Consider the following 25,142-nt stretch of genomic DNA (forward strand, 5'->3'; position numbering starts at 1 on the left):
AAATGTTGCTTCACCATGTTTGCCTTGGACTCTGTGGTCCACTATTTGACCTGAGTATGTCGATCTCAGGGCCCTATCGGATTTACCTGTATACCATTAGCATTTCTCTCATGCATTCAGGTCCTAAACCATTTAGTGATTTATAAACCAGTTGTAGAACTTTAAAATTTATTATAAAGCTGAGTAGGAGCCACTGTAAAGACTAGAATTGGACCAATATGGTCTTACCTTTGTCCTTGTCAGAACCCGAGCTGCAGCATTCTGAATGAGTAGTAGTTAAGTCAGAAGACCATTACAATAGTCAAGTCTACTTGAGATAAAAACATGGATGAGCTTGTCCTGGTCTGCTTGGCACATGCAACCCTTCACTCTGAATATGTTCTTCAGATGTTAGAAGGCAGTTTTAGTAATTTTAGTAATTGAATTGATATGACTGCTAAAAATCAGGTCAGAATCCAAGGTTTCGGATTGGTCTTTGTTTTTCAATAGTGACTCCAGGTATAAATTTTCTAATTCTACCGAACTGCGATATAGTCAGTAGATGTTGCATCCCAAATAGCTATATGTATTATTAGGATGGATAATATTTATCATAAGTAAACACCAACCAAACTCCATCTTTTCATTTGTTCTTAAGTCCATTTCTTACCAACAATGTAGTCCAAAAAGCACTGATTACTACTGAATATATTTTAGATCCCCAAAACTCAAACTAACAGTGTTATTTTTTAAAAAGCAAACTAATCCCACTGAGCAATGTTTTCATCTTCCCAGTATGAAATCGCTTATTCAAAATTTAAAAAACTAATACATGTAACAATAATAAATAAAATGAAATAGGTAATCTGATTGCCGGTGTCTGTCTCAAAAGAGTCCAGCTGTGTCCCAAATGTTGAAATCAACAAAAAGTCATGTTCTGCTTTTTATTCAATCCCTATAAGCCTACATTTGAATATTATTTGTTATAAATTTCCAAGGATGGCAGCAATACATGCCGACAATACAAATTACAGCACAGTGGTAGCCCTACTGACGAAATTAATTCATTCCGGAAATTGTTTCGTAACGTGAGTTTTCATTTTTTTGTAGGTGCAATTTACATGTAAATAACCTAAGCCGTTTACTTTCAACCAATATCCTGAATTTTTCTTCGTAACAATAGACAGTATTTTTCCGAGGAAGCTTTTCGTAACCTGATTTTTTTGTTACTAGACACATTTGTAAGTAGAGGTACAACGGTATATCCTAGATCAAAGTTAAAGGTTGAAGAAAAATCACAACTGCATCACTTATGGAAACATTATTATTAGTAATGTTTTTTTTTTACATTACCTGTATCTTTGCAGGTAAACTTTGCCTTAGGGTCACACATCCTTTTTGTGCCTTCACAGTCTTTCTCGTCGCTGCCGTCTTCACAATCCTTGTCTCCGTCACATCTCCAGCGCTCTGGGATGCAGGTCCCATCTGTGACACAGTGGAATTCTTCCCCGCTGCACTCAATCACAGATGGCAGGGCTGAAAGGAAAGTCACTCAACTATTGATTGGATCGCATCAGAGCTCGACAATACACCGTCGCGGGCCAAGGCACAGCAGCCCTGAATTATTCGACAGAGACGAGTGTTATTGTACAGATATTTGTATTTACCGGCAAGGCAGGGCAGTATTCTTTTGTTCCTCCCTTTTTTAAAAATGAAACATTTCATATATTAAGATGAACGTCACATTAAATGCCGTGGTGACAGACATATGATGTCACATAGTTTCTCTTTGGCAGAAAACCTTATTTTTTGCAAATATGCTCAATTTCCATTTTTTTTCCCCCCAACACAAATCGACAGTATTGGTCTCTTGGCAACGTGTTTGTGCATGTGGCATGTGTGTGCGTATATATATAAATCTTCTTTCGGCTTGTCCCGTTAGGGGTCGCCACAGCGTGTCATCACAGATGAACACACATATTTGTTTGGCACAATTTTTACGCCAGATGCCCTTCCTGACGCAACCTTTCTCAGGGAGTGGAGGCCCCAGTGGGATATGAACCCACAACCCCTGGTTTACCAAACCAATGCTCTAACCGCTGAGCCACAGGGCCTGTATATTCAAAAAAAAAAAAAAAAAAAAAAAAAAAATATATATATATATATATATATATACACACACACACACACACACACACCACACACACACACACACACACTACAATGGACCCAAGGGGTGTTATGTCGCCTCAAGATTGAAAGTCTGGATGTTTTTTTTAGATCACAATGAGTCAAAATAGGTAGGTTTTAAAAAAATAAAACACACACAAAGAAAGAGTATGCCTTTGTTAGAAATGGATTGCTGTAATGCTTCTTTGCACAAGGGAGTGTGTCACCCATAAAGGTTAAGTTGCGTCCAGTTTAGAGTACCTATTGAACAATTTAGTCAGCTCATCATTTTATGTATTGCATCACTCATGGCTCTAGGAACTTTAAGAAAGAGTTTGCGAATATTGTGCCACCACAGCCGTTTGATTTTGTGACGTATTAAAGGAATTTTTTTTTTAGTTGGGGAGGTTTGGCTTGAACACAGACTTTGACAGCTGGCACTGTGAATGTATCCTCGCATTTTTAATCAATGATAGCATAATAAATAGCTCATTTTGGGCATAGGGGTCACTAATGGTGTTGTGGTCCACTAGTTCCAAACTCAATGACAGTGTGTATACAGTATGTGCCCTGTGACTGAGTGGTGACCAGTTGAGGGTGGAGTCAGCTAAGTCAGTTGAAGTCAGCTGTGACAGGCTCCAGCGTCCCTTGAACGTAACCAGAATAAATTATGTTGACAATCTATGAATGAATTTTGGGTATATAAAATTAGTGATTGAAGATGATTTTGTGGAGGTATTGTGTTTATGTTGGTGTGCAATAGTATATAACGCCAACTTGTAGGTAGAGCTACTGACACAATCACTGAGCCAGAACACTGATGCTGCCAAGATCCACTCATCTGACTTTCAATTCTCACTCAATGACAGTGTATACGTGACATGGGATTGGAAACTAGTCCAGGGTGTAGGCGGCAGCTCCCACCTCCGTGACCCTGAACAAGATGAGGGGCATGGAAAATGAATAGATGGATAGATGAATGATTATTGATCCCACTAAATGTTTTTGATGGGTCGAGGTCAGGGTCTCCATCCCCCCAACACTAACAATAGCAAACACCTTGCTTTGTATAATGTAATGCTGGAACAGGATATGGCCTCCCACAATTTGCTCCCAGGGACGAACGGAGACAACAATTGCTCTGAGTACATCTGTGTGGATGTGGCTCAGTTGGTAGAGTGGGTGTCCCAGTAAAGGGTCGCCGGTTCATATCCTGGTAGAAGTGTCCTTGGGCAAAAGGTAGTGAACCCTAATTTACTCCCAGTGGGCCCGGCAGCACCTTACATGGCCGCAGCCGGCCATCGGTGCATTAATGAGTTTGAATGGGTGAATGCAAGGCTTTGAAAAGTGCTTTGGACAGAGCTAAAGTTAGCTAGGTTTCACTCCATTTACCTTATAAGATCAAAAGAACTGGGAACATAGTAAGCAGCCTTATTTTGTGTTTTAAGATAGAAGATAAAACAGTTCAGTCAGAAATCACGTATTGAAACACTCAAAGCTCAGATTGACACATTGCCTACTTCTAAAAGCAAAAGCAGACACAAGCATTGTGACGGAGCCTGCACTTTTCATCAGAAAATGGTTTGATGAATAGTCTACATATCCCAGTGACAAGCAAGTGGGCTGTGAGATTTTTTTCCGCATTAATTAGATTAAATGATTCAACTCCCGATGTTGAAGTTCCCCCAGAACAGTGACTAGATAAGATTAGTCACACACGAGTGTTAAAACAACGTTATTCAAATGAAGATGATTCATCGCTGAACTTGTAATTACAACAGCTGAATTTATGCGTTGCCTTGAATTGCCAAAACACAATTACCACGCTAAAGTGAATATAAGGAAACAACAGCATCATTAACAGTCACGGCTTGCACTGAAAAAATTATATTGTCAGCCTGAAAAAAAACAACAACATTTTTTTAATTTATTTTCAAGTCAGAGTCAGACGCTTATCATTCCATCCATCCATTTTTTGACCTTTTATCCTGTTAAGGGACAAGGGTCAGACAATCTCATTTGACTTTGGGGGCGAGCTGGTGATTACCCTTGACTGGGTGGGTCACCAGTCACAGCACACATGCTTTATATGTGTGGATCTATGGACTAAAATTAAGTGACCAATACCAGAAAATACTAGAATGGTTGACTCCTTTGGTCCCACAGTGTCTCCAAAAAGCATTCCCGTTGTAGGTGATATTTTTAATCATTCAAATTTGGCAGCGTTGTTCACAACTGTCTTCTCTGTGGTGTGTCTCCCATTTTTATTTTCAATTTACAGTCTATGTTGTTGGGTACAGGGTAATTCGTACCTGCCGATCGGCCCCTACAGGTCACGTTCTCATCACTGAAGTCTCCACAGTCGTTATCACCATCACAAGCCCAATGATCTGGGATACAGCGGCCACTGGCGCATCGGAACTGGTTGTTGGAGCAGGACTGGATGCAGTCCACTTCATCACTGCCATCGCCGCAGTCATTGTCTGAACATATTTTCAAATGTGTTGTGAAAAAAACAAACCACCACAGCACAAACATGACTCAGATAATACAGAGGCTCCTCTACTTACGTTCATCCGTTTTACTTTTTTTTTCAATTTTACATTTGAACTGACTGGAAATAATTTTGTAAAAAAGATTTTTGTGAGTGAACTTTTGAGTTTAGCGCGCTCTCCGTAGAACAAGACGTTGAAACGATCTTACGTTTGACACTGCGTCCAATGTTTACGCTGTGCAAACAACAGACAGAATGTGCCTAGCCTCCTCCCAGTTCAGCGCATGATACCCTTGTGTTAAGACGTCGTATCTGTGATCTCTGGGTTTACATATACATTGTTTTGCATATTTGTGACTCGAAGCAAATCAATCAAAAGAAGTGGCAAGCCATCTAATTTGAAACAAAGGTGGCTATTATTGGGAAAATTGATGCTGGTGAAAAACATGTGAAGTTTGTACGTTTCTTCCAAATCCTTCCGTCGACCGTCAATACCATTTAAAAGCAGAAAGATCACGTATTAGAGTATGAAGGGTCACACATTACTGGAACGTACAGTAACAACTTACATTCATTTTCACGTTATGTTCGGCCGTTCGGAATGTGACTAAGACAGAAGTTGAGCAGCGTCTGAATGCACTAATAAAGAAAAAGGACTGTATGATGTGTTTTAAAAATGTCCTCGCCAAACCTGAGTCGCAGTGCCACTTCTCACTGATGCATCGTCCGTTGGAACAGGTGAACTGTGTGAGGGTCTCACACGTGGGAAAAGCTGTAAAAAAATGTAAACAGGCGCATTTCTTATACAAACCATCTTGACGACAATTCACAAGTGTCAAGACATTCACTAGATCAAAGTAATTTAGTAGAAGGGTATACAATCAGACACGTAATGACATTCAATTGAAGTTGAACGTTTTCTCTGGAATTTCTAATACAAATTAATGTTAATCTGTTCCTTTTTGGAACTCCAACATCGTCAACGGTGGCTCACCTGTATGTCACTTTCATTTTTGCATGCACTTTATTTTTTTCAAGTAACACCCTCTGAAGTTAAGTTATTCGGCGGAATGATGTTATCTTTCCCACACAGTTGAGACAACAAAGCAATCTGACCTGATCATTCATATGGCACGTCAACGTTTGTCCTCTCCCCACGTCTCATTCAAGGAGACTTCAAAGGCATTTTAGGTATCAAAATATAGATTCTTCTTCTTCCTGACATTTCTATTCCCAACAGAGATTGTTCTCTTTTCAGACTTTGAGATAAGCTTCTGTATATAAAGTGGATACAGATATCCTTACAGGATGTCTAAGCCTTCATTGACTATAGAATGAAATGCAATTCTAAATTGGAATTGATGTGTGAGCATCTGGTTCTCTTGACTGAAATAGTTTAGGCTGCTGTGGAAATATACACACAGTTCAAGTCAAGGGTTTCGATACACTGAGCAAAAACACACATTTAATTTTTTTGTCTCACTGCCTGAAGTCAAATCAGACACACACACAAACATGCACACGCATGTGCATATATATATATATAAAATATAATTTATTTTATTAAGTGTCGTGTATACACTCCAAATACATTGGGTCTCACTGACAGTCCGCAGCTGGAAGGGATTTAACATTCATTAAAAATGAAGCACCAGGCATCCATAAAAAATGAAGGTGTCTAGTAAAAAGTGAGCTTGGCTAAAAATAAAACCTCAACATTCATAAATAATGGCAGGTTCCCGTGAACAAAGAGCCCAATGTGAGACATTGTGTGACAACTCCTAAACTACTGACAAACAAAATCTACATTGGTATCCATCTAGAAGGCAACCGCCACTTTGCTTCAGGTGTTCTCAAACCCACGAAAGCTCCACTGACGGTTCCAGGACTGCACAGTCGAGTGCCTAGAGAGAAGTGATGCCTGAGGAAGCTCAGACAACAGTGAGTGAGAGAATATGTTTTCCTGCACAGCTTGATTATGATTGAATGAAGCCAAGCATAAACTTCAATTACTGCTTACACCCTGGCACTTTGTGACTATGTCTTGGAGCGGCTTAGGACGCACCAAAGGGAGTCGGAGGCAACTCGGCCCCATGCAGCACTTGGCAATAATCAGTCACTGCAAACAACTGCATACAAATAATGACTAAAGGGAAAGCCCTAACCTTTCAATCTTTTTAAATATATGATTCAGTGTAATTCATACGACGGAAAACAGTTCTCCATTGCGTCCTTACATGGGTTTTTCCTAATAAGACAAAAATCAGGATCTTCTGTTCAATAAGTGATTGCTTGTACGTAATTATTATGCCCAAGATGGGCTAAGACTGATTTATTGAAATGAAGTGTTAATGTTAAAACTATGTACCGTATTTTCCGCACTATAAGGCGCACCTAAAAGCCTTTAATTTTCTCAAAAACAGACGATACACCTTACAATCCGGTGCGCTTTATATGTCGATCAATATTGAGCCTTTAGTGCAGCTCCATCTAATGGATGCATAACGTAACCCCAGCCTCTACTGTAGCGTCTAATCTATGCTCCTTGTAATGCGGTGCGCCTTATAATATGGTGCGCCTTATATATGAAAAACTTTTTATCATACGCCATTCATTGAAGGTGCGCCGTATAGTGCGTAAAATACGGTATAATATTACAGTCACTTACAATATTATCTATCTCTTTTTTTATGAACGTAGGCTACTCCATTACCATATTTTAATGTTGACTATGATGGTCATACTTTTTTTTTTCATTTGAGAAGCACTACTCTATAGTAATTAAAGGTTTTAGAATATTAAAGTATGTTCTCTGTACTATTTCTTCATGTTTCACTTATTTATGGTACTTGTTTTCCAAGATTGACCCAGTACACAGACTGCAGTTTTTGTGCAAACTCAGGCTGACAGATTGCATAATACCATTGAGACATGACTTAAGAACACCAGAGAGTGTAGCAAAGTAAGTGTTCTGCAACACCCTTCACAACAGATACCATCACGTCGGTTTCTTGCTCTAAAGAACCAACATCAATAATTCAGCTTGAAATGTTTTAAATGAACGGAGTAATTTGTGCCAACGAGAGGAGAAAATGCGTGGCTTTCGAATATATTTTCTCAGTTGAGGTGCGACGTCTGGTGTTTAGAATGTTATGTAACCGGCTGCTTGTGCAGTCTCAAAATTCAAAGTTATGCTTTTAGACATTTGCTGAAAATAAAATATGTTGAAAGGTAGCGGCATTTAGCTATAATGCTGCACACAAATGAAATAAGTTGCCAACAGAGGTGAGGTCAGCCCCAAGTGTGAATGTTTTTAAATCCAGGTTGAAAACTCTGCTTTTTTTCTCATGCTATTCAGAATATATCCACTTTTTGATCATATTACTTGCACTGTCTGCGGTTTTAACAGTTGGTTGTTTTTTTTTTTTTTGCATTTTTAAATTTTTATTGTTTTTAATCCCGTTTTAAATATTTTATCTCTCTGTTTTCAAATTAAGTTAACTTGTGTATGAAATCCACTATACACATAAATTTTCTTTGCTTTTGCTTTACTGAAAAACAAGAGACTGTTCCTTTGATTACATCAATGTATGGTCTCAAATGTCACCCAGCTTGGGTTTAGGTTTTGTGTATTGTATTTAGATGAATACATCTCGCTTATGTTATATATTGTGTGTGTTTTTTTTTTTTTTTTTTTGGGGGGGGGGCATAATTAAGAAGGCTTTCCAACATATTTTTATTGTGGTTTGAAGGCCTTAGCATGAATGCAGGAATATATTATGCAGCAAGTTAAAATTGTTGGTCTCTGATGATGAAATTATATATAATAATATAATAATAATAATATATATTTTAATATATCATAATATTTTGCAGTTTAAAGATTGTCCATGTCGTGTTCGTGATTGGTCAGCTCCAGAAGTCAAAGGTGTGATGGTGGTTGGTGGGTGCAGGGTGGGAGAGTGTTACTTTCAAATCTGCAAGAGGTGTTCAAGTCATCATCATTTATTTTTTTCCACGTGGGGGGATGGTCGCTTATACTTACTTAGCGATTTTAATCCTTTCCAGATTGATTTAGAATCATTGGCAGTAAACTGTTTTTCCGGCTTGTATGCATAATTTCTCTTTGTGATGTTAATTTCTTTTGTCATCTGATTTCTAGTGTGAATTTACAGGGCTTGGTCCCAACTTCGATTGGAGTCTTATTTGGCCTCTTTAGTTGCTGAAGTTTGGCAGTGAACCATGGATTGTTATTTAACGTGCAAATTGTCTTTGTTGCTACGCACACATCCTGGTAGAAATGGATATAGGAAGGATGTGACACCGTCCATATAATCATCTAAGCTGCCAGTTGAAGTTTTAAAGACACTCCAGTCTGTCCAGTCCAAACAGTTATGTTCTATCTTTGCTTCATTGGTCCACTTTTTCCACAGTTTTCACCATAGGCTTCACACATTCATGTCTGTATTAAGTGAATTAAATAGTGATTGGATGAGCTGCGGGGCAGATAGGACAGTTTGTGTTGTTTAGCATGGTGTTAGCAGCGATCTAGAATGTTTTTTTCTTTCCTTGGAAAACAGTCAATGTGCAGCTTGTTTCTAGGGAGTTGGGGTTGAGTTTAGATTTGTTGAAGACCCCAAAATAATGAGGGGTGAATCTGGGTGAGGTTTTTATTCAATTCGTTGACTTGTTCAGCGAGTGTTAGCAGTGCGCTGTTTATGTAGCCTGAGAAGGAATCCAGCCATCAGCAAGGATGAAAAATGCAAACTCCCATGGTGAGTAGAATGGCTTACAGTTCAAAAACAGTGACTCCAAGTTTAGACTGCAGTGTGTGTTTGTGCGGCGAGATGCCGGCACACCATTTGTCGTTGACATAGGAGCAAATTGTGCCACATGCCACCTTTTGTTTTCCCAGATAGCATCATAACGCGGTCCGCTCAGTGTAGCCGGAGGCCCAAAAGCATTATTTTGCAATCAGGGACACGTTCAGATAGCTATGTTTCCCTGAAGCACGAGATGGCAGAACGTCCAAAATCTTTACTGGTCTTTGTGAGAAGATGAAGCTTCTCCATTTTGTTGAGTAGAGAGCATAGATCACTCCATTAGTAACACCGAGGACAAAATATGTGAACGGTAGTAAAAGCAATTCAGGAGTAGACTCCCAAATGTTTAGCAAGCTTTACCTCGTGTAAATAATGGCTCCTGAGACGAAGAAAGATCACAAAAACAGTATTAGAGAGCTTGTTGCCGACCACTCAGTTAGGGGCCATGATGTATAGTAGTTGTATGTGGGTTCTACATCATTTTGATTCACCCCAAGTTGGATTTCTGTTTGTTTAGTTGACTGACGGTTCTTATACTGCAAGTGCCATAGAACTGTAATGAATAGTTAAAGTTGCATGAGAAGGGAAAACCGCTCAAAACAGCTCACAGTATGGTGCAGTGCAGTTAAGAAGAATCTTGTACCTAATGTTGAGAGTGCATCTTAAATGCATTCAACTATGTGAGCATTGGAGAAACTGCAGTATCCATCATCCTAAGGTTTACACCACTACGAGGATACTTTGTGGTTATCTCCCCTCCAACCAAAAATTGGTTTGGACACCCTCTGTCTGACACTCAACATGGATCAAGGTAAGTACCCTCGACTCCCTCTCATCTCCCGTGGGACAGCTGTCGTCACATCAGATCAGATCGTTGTCCAAACAAACCTCATCTGAGTGGTGCGGGTTCGTCAGCGCTGACGTGCACTATATTTGTCGGGTGCCCACGTTTGTTCTCTCTTTCCATCGATATTTGGATGGAGACGTCATTCGCCTTAACAGTCAGTATCCTGTTTTGTGCAACCCACTGGGCGCTCTGGTGGAGCATAGCGCTTCATGCTGCGAGGTGACCCGTACGGTCAACTTGTGATGAAGCTTCGAGAGACTACGTATGGTAGCTCTGAAATCCTGCTGTGATTTCACGCTGAGTGATGACATAGATGTAGTCTGTGTGTACGTGTGTGTGTGCGTGTGGCTAGAAGAAGTGATTTGAAATTCACTTATTTCGGCTGTCGGTGTTACTGTTTTGTGACAGTGTTGTGTGTCATTCATATTCCAATGTTTCATTCCAAATGCTTGAGTGACAAGAAGGGAAAGAATTGCCTCCTGTGCCTTATGTTGGGATCAAGGGTTCATCTGGCAGATGAAAATTTGAAAAAAACATTTTTTGGCGGAAACAATAGCCATAGTTCCTAACAAATCTTACATCTAACATTCAAACATACAAACATGTTGCGGTCCAATGATTGAAGTTGAACATAAAGTTGACTGTTTTGTTTTTTAAGCAGCTTTTTTTGGGCAAATTCCATGGCTTGTATTTTGATGAACTCCCACGAGGACATTCAACCAAATGAGGTTAAATTAGAAGCAGGGATGACAGATGGCCAATTGCAAAGCATTTTTGGCCCCGTCATACCAGGTGGGCATAGCATTGCTTAAAATTCAGATACACATTTCAAGGATTGGTGATTAAAAACAGGGCTACCAGAGCCCATTCATCACAGCTTTAACATTTGGGAGTTTTTATAACGTATGGGAACAAACTGATGCCATTTAGATGCTCAGGAAATGAATTCTATAAATGCACAATGAAATTAACTCTAAAACCTTTTCTTTTTCTTAAGGAAGCATGTCCTGCATATCAATCCTATGGCATAAACACTGGAAAAATAGTGTTTGTTTTCCCCAATTTCTAAAATTTACATTTAAAATTAACATTACCGTGAATAATAATAATTTAAATCCTTTGGATTTTTTTTACGGTATTTGTTTTACTCCGCCAAACTATAGCAACCTTTTCGTAAATTTTCAGTCCTACCCAAACACAATACCCTGTCTAAAAAAATGTGGCTTATTTCACAAGGCACATGCTCAACAGGAAGTGGCATCGTTCAGATTCCTGCAGGCCATGGCAAGGATAAAAGCAATTTTATTTGTCTTCAATAATTTTCAACTATAACTGCAGGGGTTAAAATCCCAGCACAGTCCTATTAAGTAGATCACGTCATGTGGCACAAATGCCACGTGGAATTACTTTATATTCTGTATTTTCCAATTCTATGCTTGAAACTTTTGTTTTACGAATAGGAATTTCAATAAATGGAACTGAAATACAGTGGAAACTCAAGGTGTGTAATATTGGATTTACAGTTTCATAAAGACAGAAATTTAAGTTTATTTTGAGAGAGTCATAACGAGGAAAATGGTACTGATTTGATGGAATGGCCAATATGATGCTACGTTCAATTCTCTATATGTCTGATTCAATAACGGTAGAATTGGCATTTAATCTTCTTGAAAGGTGTTAGCGCTGCCAGCACAGAACATCACATACTGTACATAATGTAGCACCTGGAATGTTAAAAATCACACTCCACTGAGAGGTGGGAAACCGACTTGAGACTTACTGCATGATATTTCATCAGATGTATCACCGCAGTCATCCTCGCCGTCACAGAGCCATGCCTGAGGTATGCATCGACCATTCTGGCAAGCGTACTGGTCAGTCTGACAGGACCGGGCTGCGATTAGTAAAAAAAAAATGTAAATAAATAAAAAAGGAAAGACCCCCCCACTTAATTCAATCTCAACCTGCATAAGTCATTGCAAGATGTAGAGAACAAGCCTAATGATCATTATATCACCGGGATGTCAAAGTCTGCCTGGTGCTTTATCGCTCGATCATTCAGGTGCAACTCAGAAGGTCTGACGGCCTTGGGAAATTACGCCACTAGATGTGCTGACAGCCACATGCTGCACACCACTGGTGGACACCCACAGACAGTCCCGCCACTGATATCTTGTTGATGCCGAATACACACGTCAAGCTCAGGACGAGGGAACATTCATCACTTTCTGCTTAATACATCCTGATTGATCCTCAAAACATAAATCACTCTAGAGAGGGAGCGTTAAGGTCATTGTGGAGCAGCAAAAAAAAAAAAAAAGACATTGGAACTCTATTACATTAGTTCGAATGCTTAGAATTTGCAACCATAGCATTACACAGAATGTGGTAGTGCTTTGAGGTATGAGTTTAAAATGTGTTCCATGAGCACGCTCTTAATTCAAAACATGAGTATATGAAATCAACTTTCCTCATGGAAAAGAATGGAATCCCCACTAATTCATTCGGAAACCAACAAAATGTTTTTTTTAAGAAAATATTGTACATTATAAAAACAGAGTATTAACAATATAATGACGAATTAACAACTTGTGCATCATGATTTATCAATTCAATGCAATTCATGGTGAAGCTCCTTTTGGTGTGTAATATAATACAGTCTTGCAGACGCCAATGGAAAAGGATAGTTTCAAAATGACTGTCACTCAGTCAGATATCGTATTAGCAGTCTTTTTAGGCAGAGGATAAAGAAAATATTCCTGTGAAATTTGTCAGTCTGCATGAGTTGCTCCAACATTTGTGTGATAATACCTGTTGCTTAAAGATAGAGAGTACAACACTGCGACGACTGATGTGAAGTGTTAGCCTGTCAGTGGTGTTTAATTATGTCGCCGTTAATCTAAAAGGGACAAGGCAACTTTACAATATGTGGCAATACACAACGTGTTGTTCGCTTTGTTTTCCGTTTGGTTTGACGGTAAACAATAAAGAGTCAAACCCTCATTTTCAAAGAATATTTCAATATCTGGAAAACTGCTGCTCGCTGTGAAGTCAGTTGACTTCAGTCAGTGCAACCATGCAGCGCTCTTATTTCAAGTGATGTTGGTTTCATGTTTTTCTTTATTTTTCATGGAAAACGATAACATTCACACGCATTGAAAAGACATGACGGCGTTGGAAAAGATCTGGCCCTCTCCAGTGGAAAGTGTTTGTTACATTATTTTTATCATTGTGGAAATCGATTGTTGTTTTCTATACCATACATACCCTATTTGGCTGGAAAGAAAGAAACAAAAAATGCACCTGAACATGTGATGTTGGCCTCATCCTCGTTATTCCCGCAGTCATTTGTCCCATCACAAAGCCATTTTTTGGGAATACAGCGGTTGTTTTTGCATTTAAAATGATCCAGTGGACACGAGTGGTTGTCTGTGAAGAAGAAGATGCATGTGAAGTATACAGCATGGTTAGTATCTTTCAAAACTGTGGACACAGGTGTTCTCATTCAGCAAGTGTGTCCAAAGTCTTCTCCTGACCAGTACTCTTTACAGGGTGGAATACAGACGATGAAATATAGCAAGAAAAAGACGTGCGTACAAATCAATACGGTCTATAAAACATTGTTTTCAGACAGCCACCATAAAGACACCATTCTTTATTTGCTGTATCCATGTTAGAAATTGCAACCGTATATCACACATAGAAGCCACTGACCAAGTGTCAGGCTTTGTGAGAGCGTTTAGCGTGAGTGTCGGCTGGAGCGTGCAGTAAACTCACATGGAAAAAGTTTCTTTTTCACGTCACGGGTCAGGGACCAGTATATGCATTCAACTATGCAGAGTTGAAATATTTGCCATTACTATTTTGCTTACGCAGCCAGTGCGCTAAATCACTGATAATATGAATACCAATACACTAATAATAAAATAAATATATTACATATTCTATTCAATAAATTTTTCCAATTGCTAAAAGTAGAAGAGGGTAATTTCTTTTTTTTTTTTTTTTTTTTTTTTAACTCTCAAATGAACAGATCCCAGTAGATGGAGGCTTTGGATTGCATGGATTGGAAATTGGTTCAAATTCTGAGTAGAAGATAAAGATTAGCGCGTGAATCTCTGCTTGTCACAGTATGTGGGAGACAAATGATAACGTTTTGGAAGTCGGATACGTTCTGGCGCTTCACACTGGAACAGAGTGAGTGTCGCACAAGGTAGTAAAACATGTTCCCCCTGATTGTGACAAAAGACGACGCAATTCATGGAGTGAATGGCAAACGGCATCTAAAAAAAGCCACTCGATCCATGTGATGAGTCAGCTTGCGTTGCTCAGAATGTGCATTCGTATCAAAGCCCTTTACGGTATCTTGTTTTTTTTTTTTTTTTTTTAAAGTTTGAGGTGTCTTAAAATATCAACATTAATGTCACTGCTCTTATTGAGATGTTTGCTTGTCACTGTTTTACGGGGAAATCAACCCATGTTCTGCTGCTGGTTACTAAAGAACAAAGTAGAAACCTTTTATGGTGAAGGAAGAGTGTCTGTTATTTTTTGGTAGGTTTGGTGCTTGTATTGTCACAGGACCTAATGTCCTCTTGGTCTCGAAAGATCATTGAAAATCCTCTAAAATGACTTGCAATATGGGAAAAAAACCCTTTTGTAAATGGTTTGAAGTGAATGAGTTAAAAGTTTCCTGAAAAATTTGCATCATTATTATTGTATCGGGAGACTCAGCTCTTGCACGGAATCAAATTGGCTTGTGGAGTTCTGGTGACTTAATTAAAAGGAACACAAATGATCAACAATCCCCAGGCCAAAAAACACAAAATGAAAAAAAAAACACTTCAATCAGACTAAAAAGGGAGAACAGCTGGATAACATCCTTACGTTAGTGCTGACATTTAGAAGGATAAAGGGTAATAGGCTCTAACATTTTGCTCCTCATTTCTGAACATGTAAATTGGTGTCGAGACTAAATGAACAACGCTCACAGCAAGTGTGGCTTTCCTCATCACTGCCGTCGAGACAGTCGTCGTCTCCGTCGCACTTCCAAAGCGCCTGAATGCAGCGTTGGTTACGGCACCGGAACTCCTCGTTTTTACACCCGTGTGCTTCAGAAGCGCCTCTGGAGCCTGGTGGGAGAGACAATAGTGGGGGGAAAAAAAATAACTGGAAAATGTCCATGAAGAATTGGTTTAGTGAACATTATTGGCGTAGCTATAATGATGTAAAAAAACATGTTAATAATGTGTTATGACCTCGTTCATAACCACTGGGATTTGAATATATGCAATGGAAACGCAGTGGGAAGATTTGGCCTCAGTATAAATAAGTTGCTCAACTGATTTGCATGAGAGAGGAGGCAGCTATTAGGTGCTGTTTTCCCACAAGAATGGACGGATTACAGCGCGCTGGGAAAAGATGATTTTAAGCCTCTTGCTCCGTCTGACTCATTTTCCTCCCACCTGCACAGGTGACATTGTTCTTCTCCAGAACCTGGTTGTCAGCGCACGCACACACTCTGCCTCCTGGGATGGCAAGGCACAGGGTACCACAGCCGCCATAATTCAAACTGCATGCGTTGTCACCTGGGAACAATGAAATATATCCTAAATAAGGTCTTGTACTAATTTAAACACTCTGAAAAAGTCTTCTAAATGTGTTAGAATACTGATGAAAAAGACATCCATCCATTTTCCGTACTAGAGTTACGGGTGTGCTGGAGCCTAGCCTTGGGTCAAATTCTTCAAAATTTTAATTTTGACTACCGTAGCTATGCAGATGACACACAGTTATATTTAGCAGTGTCTCCAGGTATTGTACTGCTGTCTAAATCAAATAAATAACTGGATGAGCCAAAATTTTCTTCAACTAAATCACAACAAAACTGAGACAATTGTCAATAAAGATAAAGAAAATAAAGAATAGAGAAATGCTGTTAGTAAACACCGGGACTCTCTACCTTTAAAAACCAAAGACCAACTCTGAAACCTTGGTGTTCTGATTGATTCCGACCTGACTTTCAACAATCACATAAAAATCAATCACAAAAACTGCCTTCTACCATCTAAAAAACATATTGAGAGTGAAGTCTTGTGTGTGTCAAGCAGACCAGGAAAACCTCATCCATGCTTTTATCTCAAGTAGACCTGACTACTGTAATGGTCTTCTGACTGGACTCCCCAAAAAGAGTTATAAACAGCTGCAGCTCATTCAGAATGCTGCAGCTTGCGCTCTGACCAAAACAAAGCGGTCAGAGAATATAACTCCAATCCTAAAGTCCTTGCAGTGGCTTCCAGTCAGCTTTAGAATAGATTTTAAAGTCCTTTTACTGGAGTATAAATCACTAAATGATTTAGGTCCTGAATACATGAAAGAAATGCTTACGGAATACAAACCCAGTAGAGCTCTGAGATCGACTGACTCAGGTCAAATAGTGGAGCGCAGCGTCCAAAGCAAACATGGTGAAGCAGCATTTAGCTTTTATGCTGCACACAAATGGAATAAGTTTCCAACAGAGGTGAGGTCAGCTCCAAGTGGGAATGTTTTTAAATCCAGCTTGAAAACTTTTGTTTTTCTCATGCTTTTGGGAATATATCCACTTTTTGATCATATTACTTGCAATGTATACGATTTTAATTGTATTTTTTTTAATCATGTTTGTCATTTTTATTGATTTTATCCCATTTTAAATGTTTTATCTCTGTTTTCAAAGGCATTTAATCATGTAAAGCACATTGAGTTACCTCTCGTATGAAATGCGCTATACAAATAAATTTGCTTTGCTTTGCTTTGCTTAACCCATATGACTCTGGGCAAGAGGCGAGTTGCATCCGGAACTGGTCTCCAGCCAATCGCAGGGCACATAGACAATCATTCACACTGACATTGACGCCTATGGGCAATGCAGTTTCTTCAATGAACCTACCACGCATGTTTTTGGGATGGGGGAGGAGACCGGAGTGCCTGGAGAAAACCCACGCAAGGACGGGGATAACATGCAACCATGCGGGGACGGGATTTGAACCCGGGTCTTCAGAACTGTGAGGCAGATATTCTAACTAATCGCTGAAAAAAATATGGATGCATGGCAACTGGTTTTTCTATAAAACAACACATAGACCCCTGAGCCAGTAATAGAATCTTTTTGCACTAGTACAGGTCCACCATTAAGTACTGCGACTACCGCAAAATCCAAAGCACTACAATTCGTCAGTGGAAAAACACAGTCTTAAAAACAGAGTACAATACTACACTTTATATTGTTTTTTTTAAGCTGAAGCATCATTGTATTTATTTTATGGATTTGTTTATTTTATTAAAGGGTACACATCGATTTGTTTACAAGCCATTTACAACAGAAAAAAGTTTCGGACTGGTTCTATTCTCCACTGTCTGTTATCCTCTACCTTTCTTGTCTGCTCTTTTCAGCTTGCTAACAGCGTGCATCCATCACCATTTGCAGTCGAGAGAGGAAGCCACGGCCACACTAAACGTTTACTGTAACTTCACAGATGGGAAGCTCAAGAGATTTAAAAGTGTCTGTCATGCTATTTTGTGCCTCGGCTTGCAATGCCAACTTAGTTTGGAGTATGCGTGTATGCAAATTTTTGGGTGTTATTTAAGTCAGTTTCTTAAATAACTTTGAGCAAAGTGGTCATGATCCAGGGGTGGAAATAAACTGACTTTGACGTTCTTTAATTTAATGTATTTGACAGGCTAACATCAATCCCCCAAGCAACTTCATTTGATTTTATAGTACTGTATAGTCTTATGTGTAGCCCCCTGAAATCGACTGAGCCACTGAGCAGCAAATGAATCTGTAGTAATCTCACACATTTCAAAAGTTTATGTGAGGATAATTAACATGACATTAAGAAAATCACATCCTTGACATTGAAAGTTGATTCTGAGATTGAATTATCTTTACTAACAGGGTGTTCTGAACATATTTTTCTTACTATTTTAGATGCAAATACAGTAGAACAAAAACCAAAGAAAATGTTTCCCATAGTAAATAATGGAAATCCAATAAATCCGTTAGATATGCAAAAGTATTACCAACAAATAAAATTCATAGAAAAAAATATTATAGTTTTACATCTAGAAAAGAATGTGAAATGTGAATGACTAAGGAAATGCATAAATATAAATTAAACATATATTTTTAACTTTCATATAATCCTTAAGAGCATGTAGAAAATGATGCGCAGGGAAGAAAAAATAAAAAGAGAGGTGTCTTGATAAAACGATAGCACTATTCTCAGCGCTGAAGGACACAATGGGTAATCGCAGTGATCTCTTCGCCCTTGTGGCAGCAATGTGAGAAGGTTCCCTTATTAAACACGGAATGACCTGGTGACAAGCATCAATTTAAATATGTCCGCAGATCTCAGTATCCATCGGCCTGTGCCCCGATGGAATTCACCAAAATCGCAGTCGACCAGAGGTCTACCATGCCCCAATGATTCAGGACTTTCTGCCACCAAATTATCACTATGCAAACCAGACCTCCAAGGATACACTCTCGCTGTGTCTGTACGCTCAAATTGTACAGCCAAACTGGCAAACGCAGAGCAAGCTTTGCATGAAAATCAGGATACACCGGCATTTGGACCTCGCAGCAGATCAGCCACCTATGAAAATAGAGGCCTTAGTGTCTCTTACTCATGTGAGGAGGTGCTGTATTCCCTAAAACAGGCATGTCTCACCCAACTTACAATTGGCTGATAAAATATTAAGTTTACAGAAATACAAAGACAGGTCACATTTGAATCGTGAACAAAAGTTTAGTAGGATTAAAATGGGTGCTACATCCATGACGAAATATGTGTCAAAAAGTCATGCATTTATATCACGGGATGCTTTGTGTGGGTGCTGGAGTCTAGGAAATGGGTGGCTGAGTCACAGGCAGATGATTTTGGTGCAGATCATTTTCAACTGTATGAAAACCGAACAGATCAACACAAAACTAAACTTATGTGGGGGAAAAAAATGCTGAAACCAAATCTCAAGAAGACAGGGGCACACAGAAACAGAAATTACTCTGTAGTTTCATCACATCTATGTATTTCCAGATAAACTCTATCTACTATTAAGTAAAATGAAATTATTTGTGGTTGTTTGTCAGTTTGGACACCCTTACCGTATTTTCCGCACTATAAGGTGCACCGCATTATAAGGCACACCTTCAATGAATGACCTATTTTAAGACTTTTTTTTTCATATGTAAGATGCACCGCATTAAAAGGCGCATAGAATAGACACTACAGTAGAGGCTGGGGTTCGGTTATGCATCCTTTAGATTGAGCTGCACTAAAGGCTCATTATTGATCCATATATAAGGCACACCGGATTATAAGGCGCACCGTCAGCTTTTGAGAAAATTAAAGACTTTTAAGTGCGCCTTATAGTGCGGAAAATACCGTACTTTAGTGCTTTGCTTTAATTATTTAGATTAAAACAGTCTCTTGTAGCCTGTTCAGGTAGACTAATTTTTTAAATAGCTCAAATAGTACAATAAACTGTTGTATTTGGTAAATGAATATAAACAATACGAATAATCTCAATCACAAAATAAGCACGTTATCTTCATGAAAGGCACACACAGTTATTGTACTACATGATATTAGATTGATCAGGTGTATCTCATGCTGTGGCCGGTGTGCAGCAACCGAATGTGCGATGATGATAAACGACTGAGTAAATGCAGATTAAAGTTTGATGTTCTTGTCTCACGGATGTCACAATTATGTGGTGCCTCACAACTCAACCATGTTAATGTAGCTTTTAATGATGTCATTGAACAGTACAAGCCGCCACAATACCTCCCGCACTTCAGTTTTTGGTGCTGTTTAGAGTGGAAAATGGGCACTGACTACTCATATGATGGTGCAGTATAAAACTATAGTCAAGATTTGTGAAGGGCAAACTGTGATAATAATAATAAATGGTAATGATGTATTGACAAAAGCAGGGCAGGAACTAGCCAGTTTGTTCAGTATGCAATGTTTCGGTTTGGGGTTATATATTATCTTTCACGCATGGCTGGGTTGTCAATTTTTGGATCTGACCGCCGATGTTTTCTAATGAACTTTCCTTTCAGTGCACTGGGAGAAGACCCACGCATCACTAATATCTGGATACATAGTAGAATGCCAGTCAATATGCATTCCAACTTTGTGTGGGTTGTTACGGTTCAGTGGCACAGGATGAGAAGAGTGTAAAGGGGAAAAGCAGCCAACCTTGCTGACTTTGTGCGTCATAAACTCGCAGGCCAAATAACGGCGGTCTCTCACTTCGCAGCACATTGACAGCCCCAGTGGACAAGTCCAGCTGGAACACTGACGCGTTCATGTACTCTGTCCAAAAGATAAAATTGCGATAATGGGATATTCCAAAAGGATGGTTTAGCTCTTTTCCATTGTAGACCACCTGTAATGGAAAGCAAACCAACGTTGTAATCTAAAATACTGGAGATGTAAATGCAAGAAATAACATCTCGAGGTGGGTTGAGATGTTTGATGAGATTTAATTGAGAAGATTGTTGGAGAGAAATATCTGCTTGTAAAAATTTTAGCATTGATTAAACATGTTCAAATAGGAAACACTAACGTTGCTGAGCTAAGACGCAATGGTACATGAACATTATAGCAACAGACGAAATCAACTGTTGACATACGTTTCTGTATATTCCAAAGTAAATACTTACCATTCGTCCAGTTCCGTTCAGGTAAATCTTTTCAATGTGATCATAATAGGCATCGCACCAATACATGATACTGGAGCTGTGGTCCAGTGTCAGGCCATTGGGCCACAACATATTTGTGGTGACAAATATGCGGCGGTTAGAACCGTCCATCCAGGCTTTTTCTATCCTCCCAATGCTGTCGTTGACCTCATCCTCTTCCCAGTCTGTCCAGTACATCCAACTATAGTAGGATCACAAAATACAATCAACTATTGTGAAATATGAGAAATTGTCTTGACCATTTTATAGCGCAACAAAAAGTTCAACTGCACAGTTGCCTTGAGATACAACTTTAATTTGTTCCGTGACCATGCTCAAAAGACGTGTTCCTCAAATCATATTTCCCAATTGAAAGCACAGTAATTGAAATGCAATTAATCCGTTCCAGACACCCCCCCCCCGCCTACTCTGCAAAAAAAAAAACCTACAATTACTTTTTTTTTTAAATCTGGGAAAATATAATTCTATAAATAATTATTTATATATATAAAAAAAACTATTTACATACAATTAAAAAGAATTCAACACTTTTTGTCAGAATTTTTCCTTCAGCTGTGCTGTTCGACCCGGTGTACATCCCTTGGCCAGTTGCTACTCAATACACCACTAACATGTCATTCTCCATAGAGTATAAAGAATATATGCTTGTGAGTATTCTTATAGGGCCTGTCTACATATCCTGCTGCTTGTGTTTTGCTTCTTTTCATAAATCAGCTGCAAATGTTAGCCCGTGGGCCACTGGAGTTTTCCGTTGTATAAGACATTAAGAGAACGGAGGCTAAGTGGTTGTTTTAAATGCACAATTTGTAATTCTCTTCGCTATTATTTTTCCCTTGACAGAAACAATATTCGAAGAATATCTAATAGTTACTGTATATGTGATGGTGACATAGTGAACAACTCGTTCGCACATTCGTTCTGCAGTTCTGAGGGCTGGAGTTCAAATCCCACCCTTGCCTGTGTGGAGTTTGCATGTTCTCTCCTTGCCTGCATGGGTTTCACTCTACATCCCAAAAAACATGTGGTTGGTTGACTGAAGACTCTAAATTGCCCATAGGTGCAAATGTGAGTGTGAATCGTTGTTTGTTTATATGTGCCCTGTGATTGGCTGGCGACCACTTCAGTGTGTACCCGGCTTCTTGCCTGAAAATACAGGGATAGGCTCACGGGCGCCCGCAATCCTAGTGAGGATAAGCGGAGTTGAATCATATTCCACCATACAACGCTCATATATCAAATTTGTCAAGTTAAAGCAAAAAATTTGCCAATCGACAGATCATTCCTCAGAAAACTCACAAGGTGGGTCACTCATATCTCAAGGCACCAATGTACGGTCTCCCTTTTGAAAATCCTCCAAATTAATTGTAACGACAGATACAACAAAGCCAGAATTTGCTTGACATCCAAAGAAAGGCAGTTCAGTGAAGTGCCAATTATGAAGCCGCACCCTTACTTCTTGACACATCAACTGGTAGTTCCTTTCATTTCTAATCAATCAATATAGCTGAGAGCATACGTAGGCTTGAAAGGAATATATCTTGTACCTGAGTGACATCCCTCACCAGGGGTTTTGTTCTGCAAACCCTTGGCAATAATGATTCGCATCCCATACCCTGCTTTGATTAGAACAGAGAACATAACCTTGGCTGCTAAATGCCGAACACAGCCATTGGTTCAGAATACTGAGTTTGATTTCACAACGAGCAGATCCCGAAATAAATGTGAATAAATTGGAACCGAGATTTCCCTCATGCAAAACCATAAAATTAAAAAATGCTGGCGAAGGAAAGCGAACATGTTGCAGCGTCGCAAATCATTCAGGCTTATCAAGTTAAAAAAGATGCTTCACCGCACATCATCACATCATGTATTCCCGACCCAAAAGTTTTCGGCGCGGGTTGTGCAACGTTGGAACTCACTACGGACGTGTAGTGTTTGAAACAGGAGTGGGTCAACGATTTGACGTGATCTGTTTTCGAGTAGCATGCTCGGGAGATTTGTTCCTTTTGAGCGTTTGTGAGTGAGCCATGTGGCCTCCTGCTTCTCATCACTGCATCACTGATAGAGGGATGGCTAAGGGAAGATGAAAGAGAATCTGAAATTGAAGTGAATGACGACAGTCTGAGTTTCTAAGTCATCTGGATGACCCCATGAATCATTCAGTGCACTTGATTCACACAAACAAGCGCACACGCATATGTGCACATTCACATTAGGCCGGCATTTTGGACACTACATTGTTGTGATTTCGGAATACAACACTGACCGCTTATTTCATATGGTGCCTGTTATGAATGAAATCCACAAAAACAAAAGTGAGCAAATTGGTGTCAGTACATTGTGAAAGTGTACAACATCCAGTCTCAGGAAGATTGAAACATAGTTGCAACAAATACAAGTTACTGTTGATCAAAATATGACTGCGTAACTATTCCAATTACTTTCTGAAAGTACTCCGCCTTTTGATCATCCATGTCTGTGTGTATTTTCCAAGCCGCTTATCCGCAAAAGGGTCGCAAGAAAGCAGGAGCCTATCCCAGCTGACATTGAGCGAAAGCCGGACTTACACTCTGAACCGGTCACCATTCAGTCGCAGGGCACATATCAACACAATCACTGAGCAGGATTCAATCCCATGCTGCCTGCACCAAAGTCATGCGAGTGTACCACTACACCATCAGTGACGCCACTTTTTGTTCATTTTTTTTTTTTTTTTTTGTAGGGGAGTCATTTTATGTCATTTGTTGTCCATATGTGCACCTGTGGTGGACTGCTTACAGAGGCAGCATGTCATTATTGGTTGAGAATGTCACGAGCAAGCGACACGGGGTAGAACCCAAATGCAGGACTCCGAGACAGGGACATGATTTTCGAGGGTAGTTTAATTCTGTCGTGATACACAGGTAAGCAGTCCAAAAAGGCAGACGCACAACAAACACGTGGCAAAAAGGCAAGGTCTAAAAATCCTGAAACGAGGTCCGATAACTACGAGGCAAAACTTGGAACATGAGCAAAAACAATACTTGACTAAGGTGGCACAGAAACGCTGTAACAAGGGAGATATTGTACACTCACAAAATGCTTGTGTTCTTACACACAATGATGCGGTGTCAAACACAACGAAATGGCCACCAACAATGCAACATACGAGGTTTATATGCCAGGCCTAATTAGTGTCAATGAGGCACAGGTGAGGAGGTGCTGCCGGAGGAGGGGCAGTGGCCTGGCCACGCCCCTGACAGAGAATGTCAGCGCTCGCACTTGGTTCTCAGTGTAGATTTTTGTTAATGTATTGTTTGAAGCGTTAAGACAACAACAACAACAACAAAATCCCCTTTAAATTCAGTGTTATACCCTTCAGTGTTTTTCACCCAAAGCAAATTTTTGCTGCTTTTGGACCGAAACCATTGTTTTTGATGAAACCAACTCATGTGCGAACGGGTAAATCAAGAAGCAACTTTTTTTTCTTCTCAAAGACAACAGTCTACTCCTTCTTCTGGTAGATTCAGTGATTATACTAGATTGTGACAAAGGACAATATGATGTGGGTCTTGAACAGTCAAATGTTCTACAATGGATTGCAAAACGGGGAGCTCTGCTATGAAGAGCTACAAAAAAAGGAGTTACCATGTATCAATTTGTCTTGAACAACTATTTTCTGTACACCATCTATTATACAGCCTCTTTTTGAGGAAGTGCTGTTTTTAATCTACAGACAGAGACCCGACAGATGTAGAAACCACGGGGGCTCAATTTGAATAATCCACCTCGTCTCATCTCTTTCAAACTATTTCTTGTGAGTGTAAGGAATATAACTCCTCAACCGTGGCCTACCAGAGATGCCTGGTTCGCTTAGTGCTAACTGAGTGTAACAAATACTGAGCAGCATGAGCAGCTTTAGCAGTCGCCTGCCTCTGACTTTAAACTTGTCAGCAATGAAGCATGTTCAAACCACAACGCCACGCTCAAAGGACCCATTTCCCCAAGACAAGATTCTGCCTTGCTCAACAACAGACCACCAGAATTACACGGTACAACTTTGATCCACACAATCTGGTGTTAAATTTACTGGCCAAACACATA

The 25,142-nt window shown here is 39.6% G+C and overlaps 1 protein-coding gene across 1 annotated transcript in view; it reads right to left on the minus strand.

Moving 5' to 3' along the window:
- lrp1bb (low density lipoprotein receptor-related protein 1Bb) overlaps positions 1-25,142 on the minus strand; it is a 217,218-nt gene that overhangs the window by 131,946 nt on the left and 60,130 nt on the right. The window contains 9 exon segments of the mRNA XM_061842266.1: positions 1,333-1,495; positions 4,447-4,631; positions 5,334-5,414; positions 12,093-12,206; positions 13,616-13,741; positions 15,301-15,441; positions 15,775-15,897; positions 20,554-20,743; positions 21,021-21,240. Coding sequence (XP_061698250.1) covers positions 1,333-1,495; positions 4,447-4,631; positions 5,334-5,414; positions 12,093-12,206; positions 13,616-13,741; positions 15,301-15,441; positions 15,775-15,897; positions 20,554-20,743; positions 21,021-21,240 — 1,343 coding nt within the window.

Source organism: Syngnathoides biaculeatus, chromosome 14 (genome assembly GCF_019802595.1).
Source record: "Syngnathoides biaculeatus isolate LvHL_M chromosome 14, ASM1980259v1, whole genome shotgun sequence".
NCBI lineage: Eukaryota > Metazoa > Chordata > Actinopteri > Syngnathiformes > Syngnathidae > Syngnathoides > Syngnathoides biaculeatus.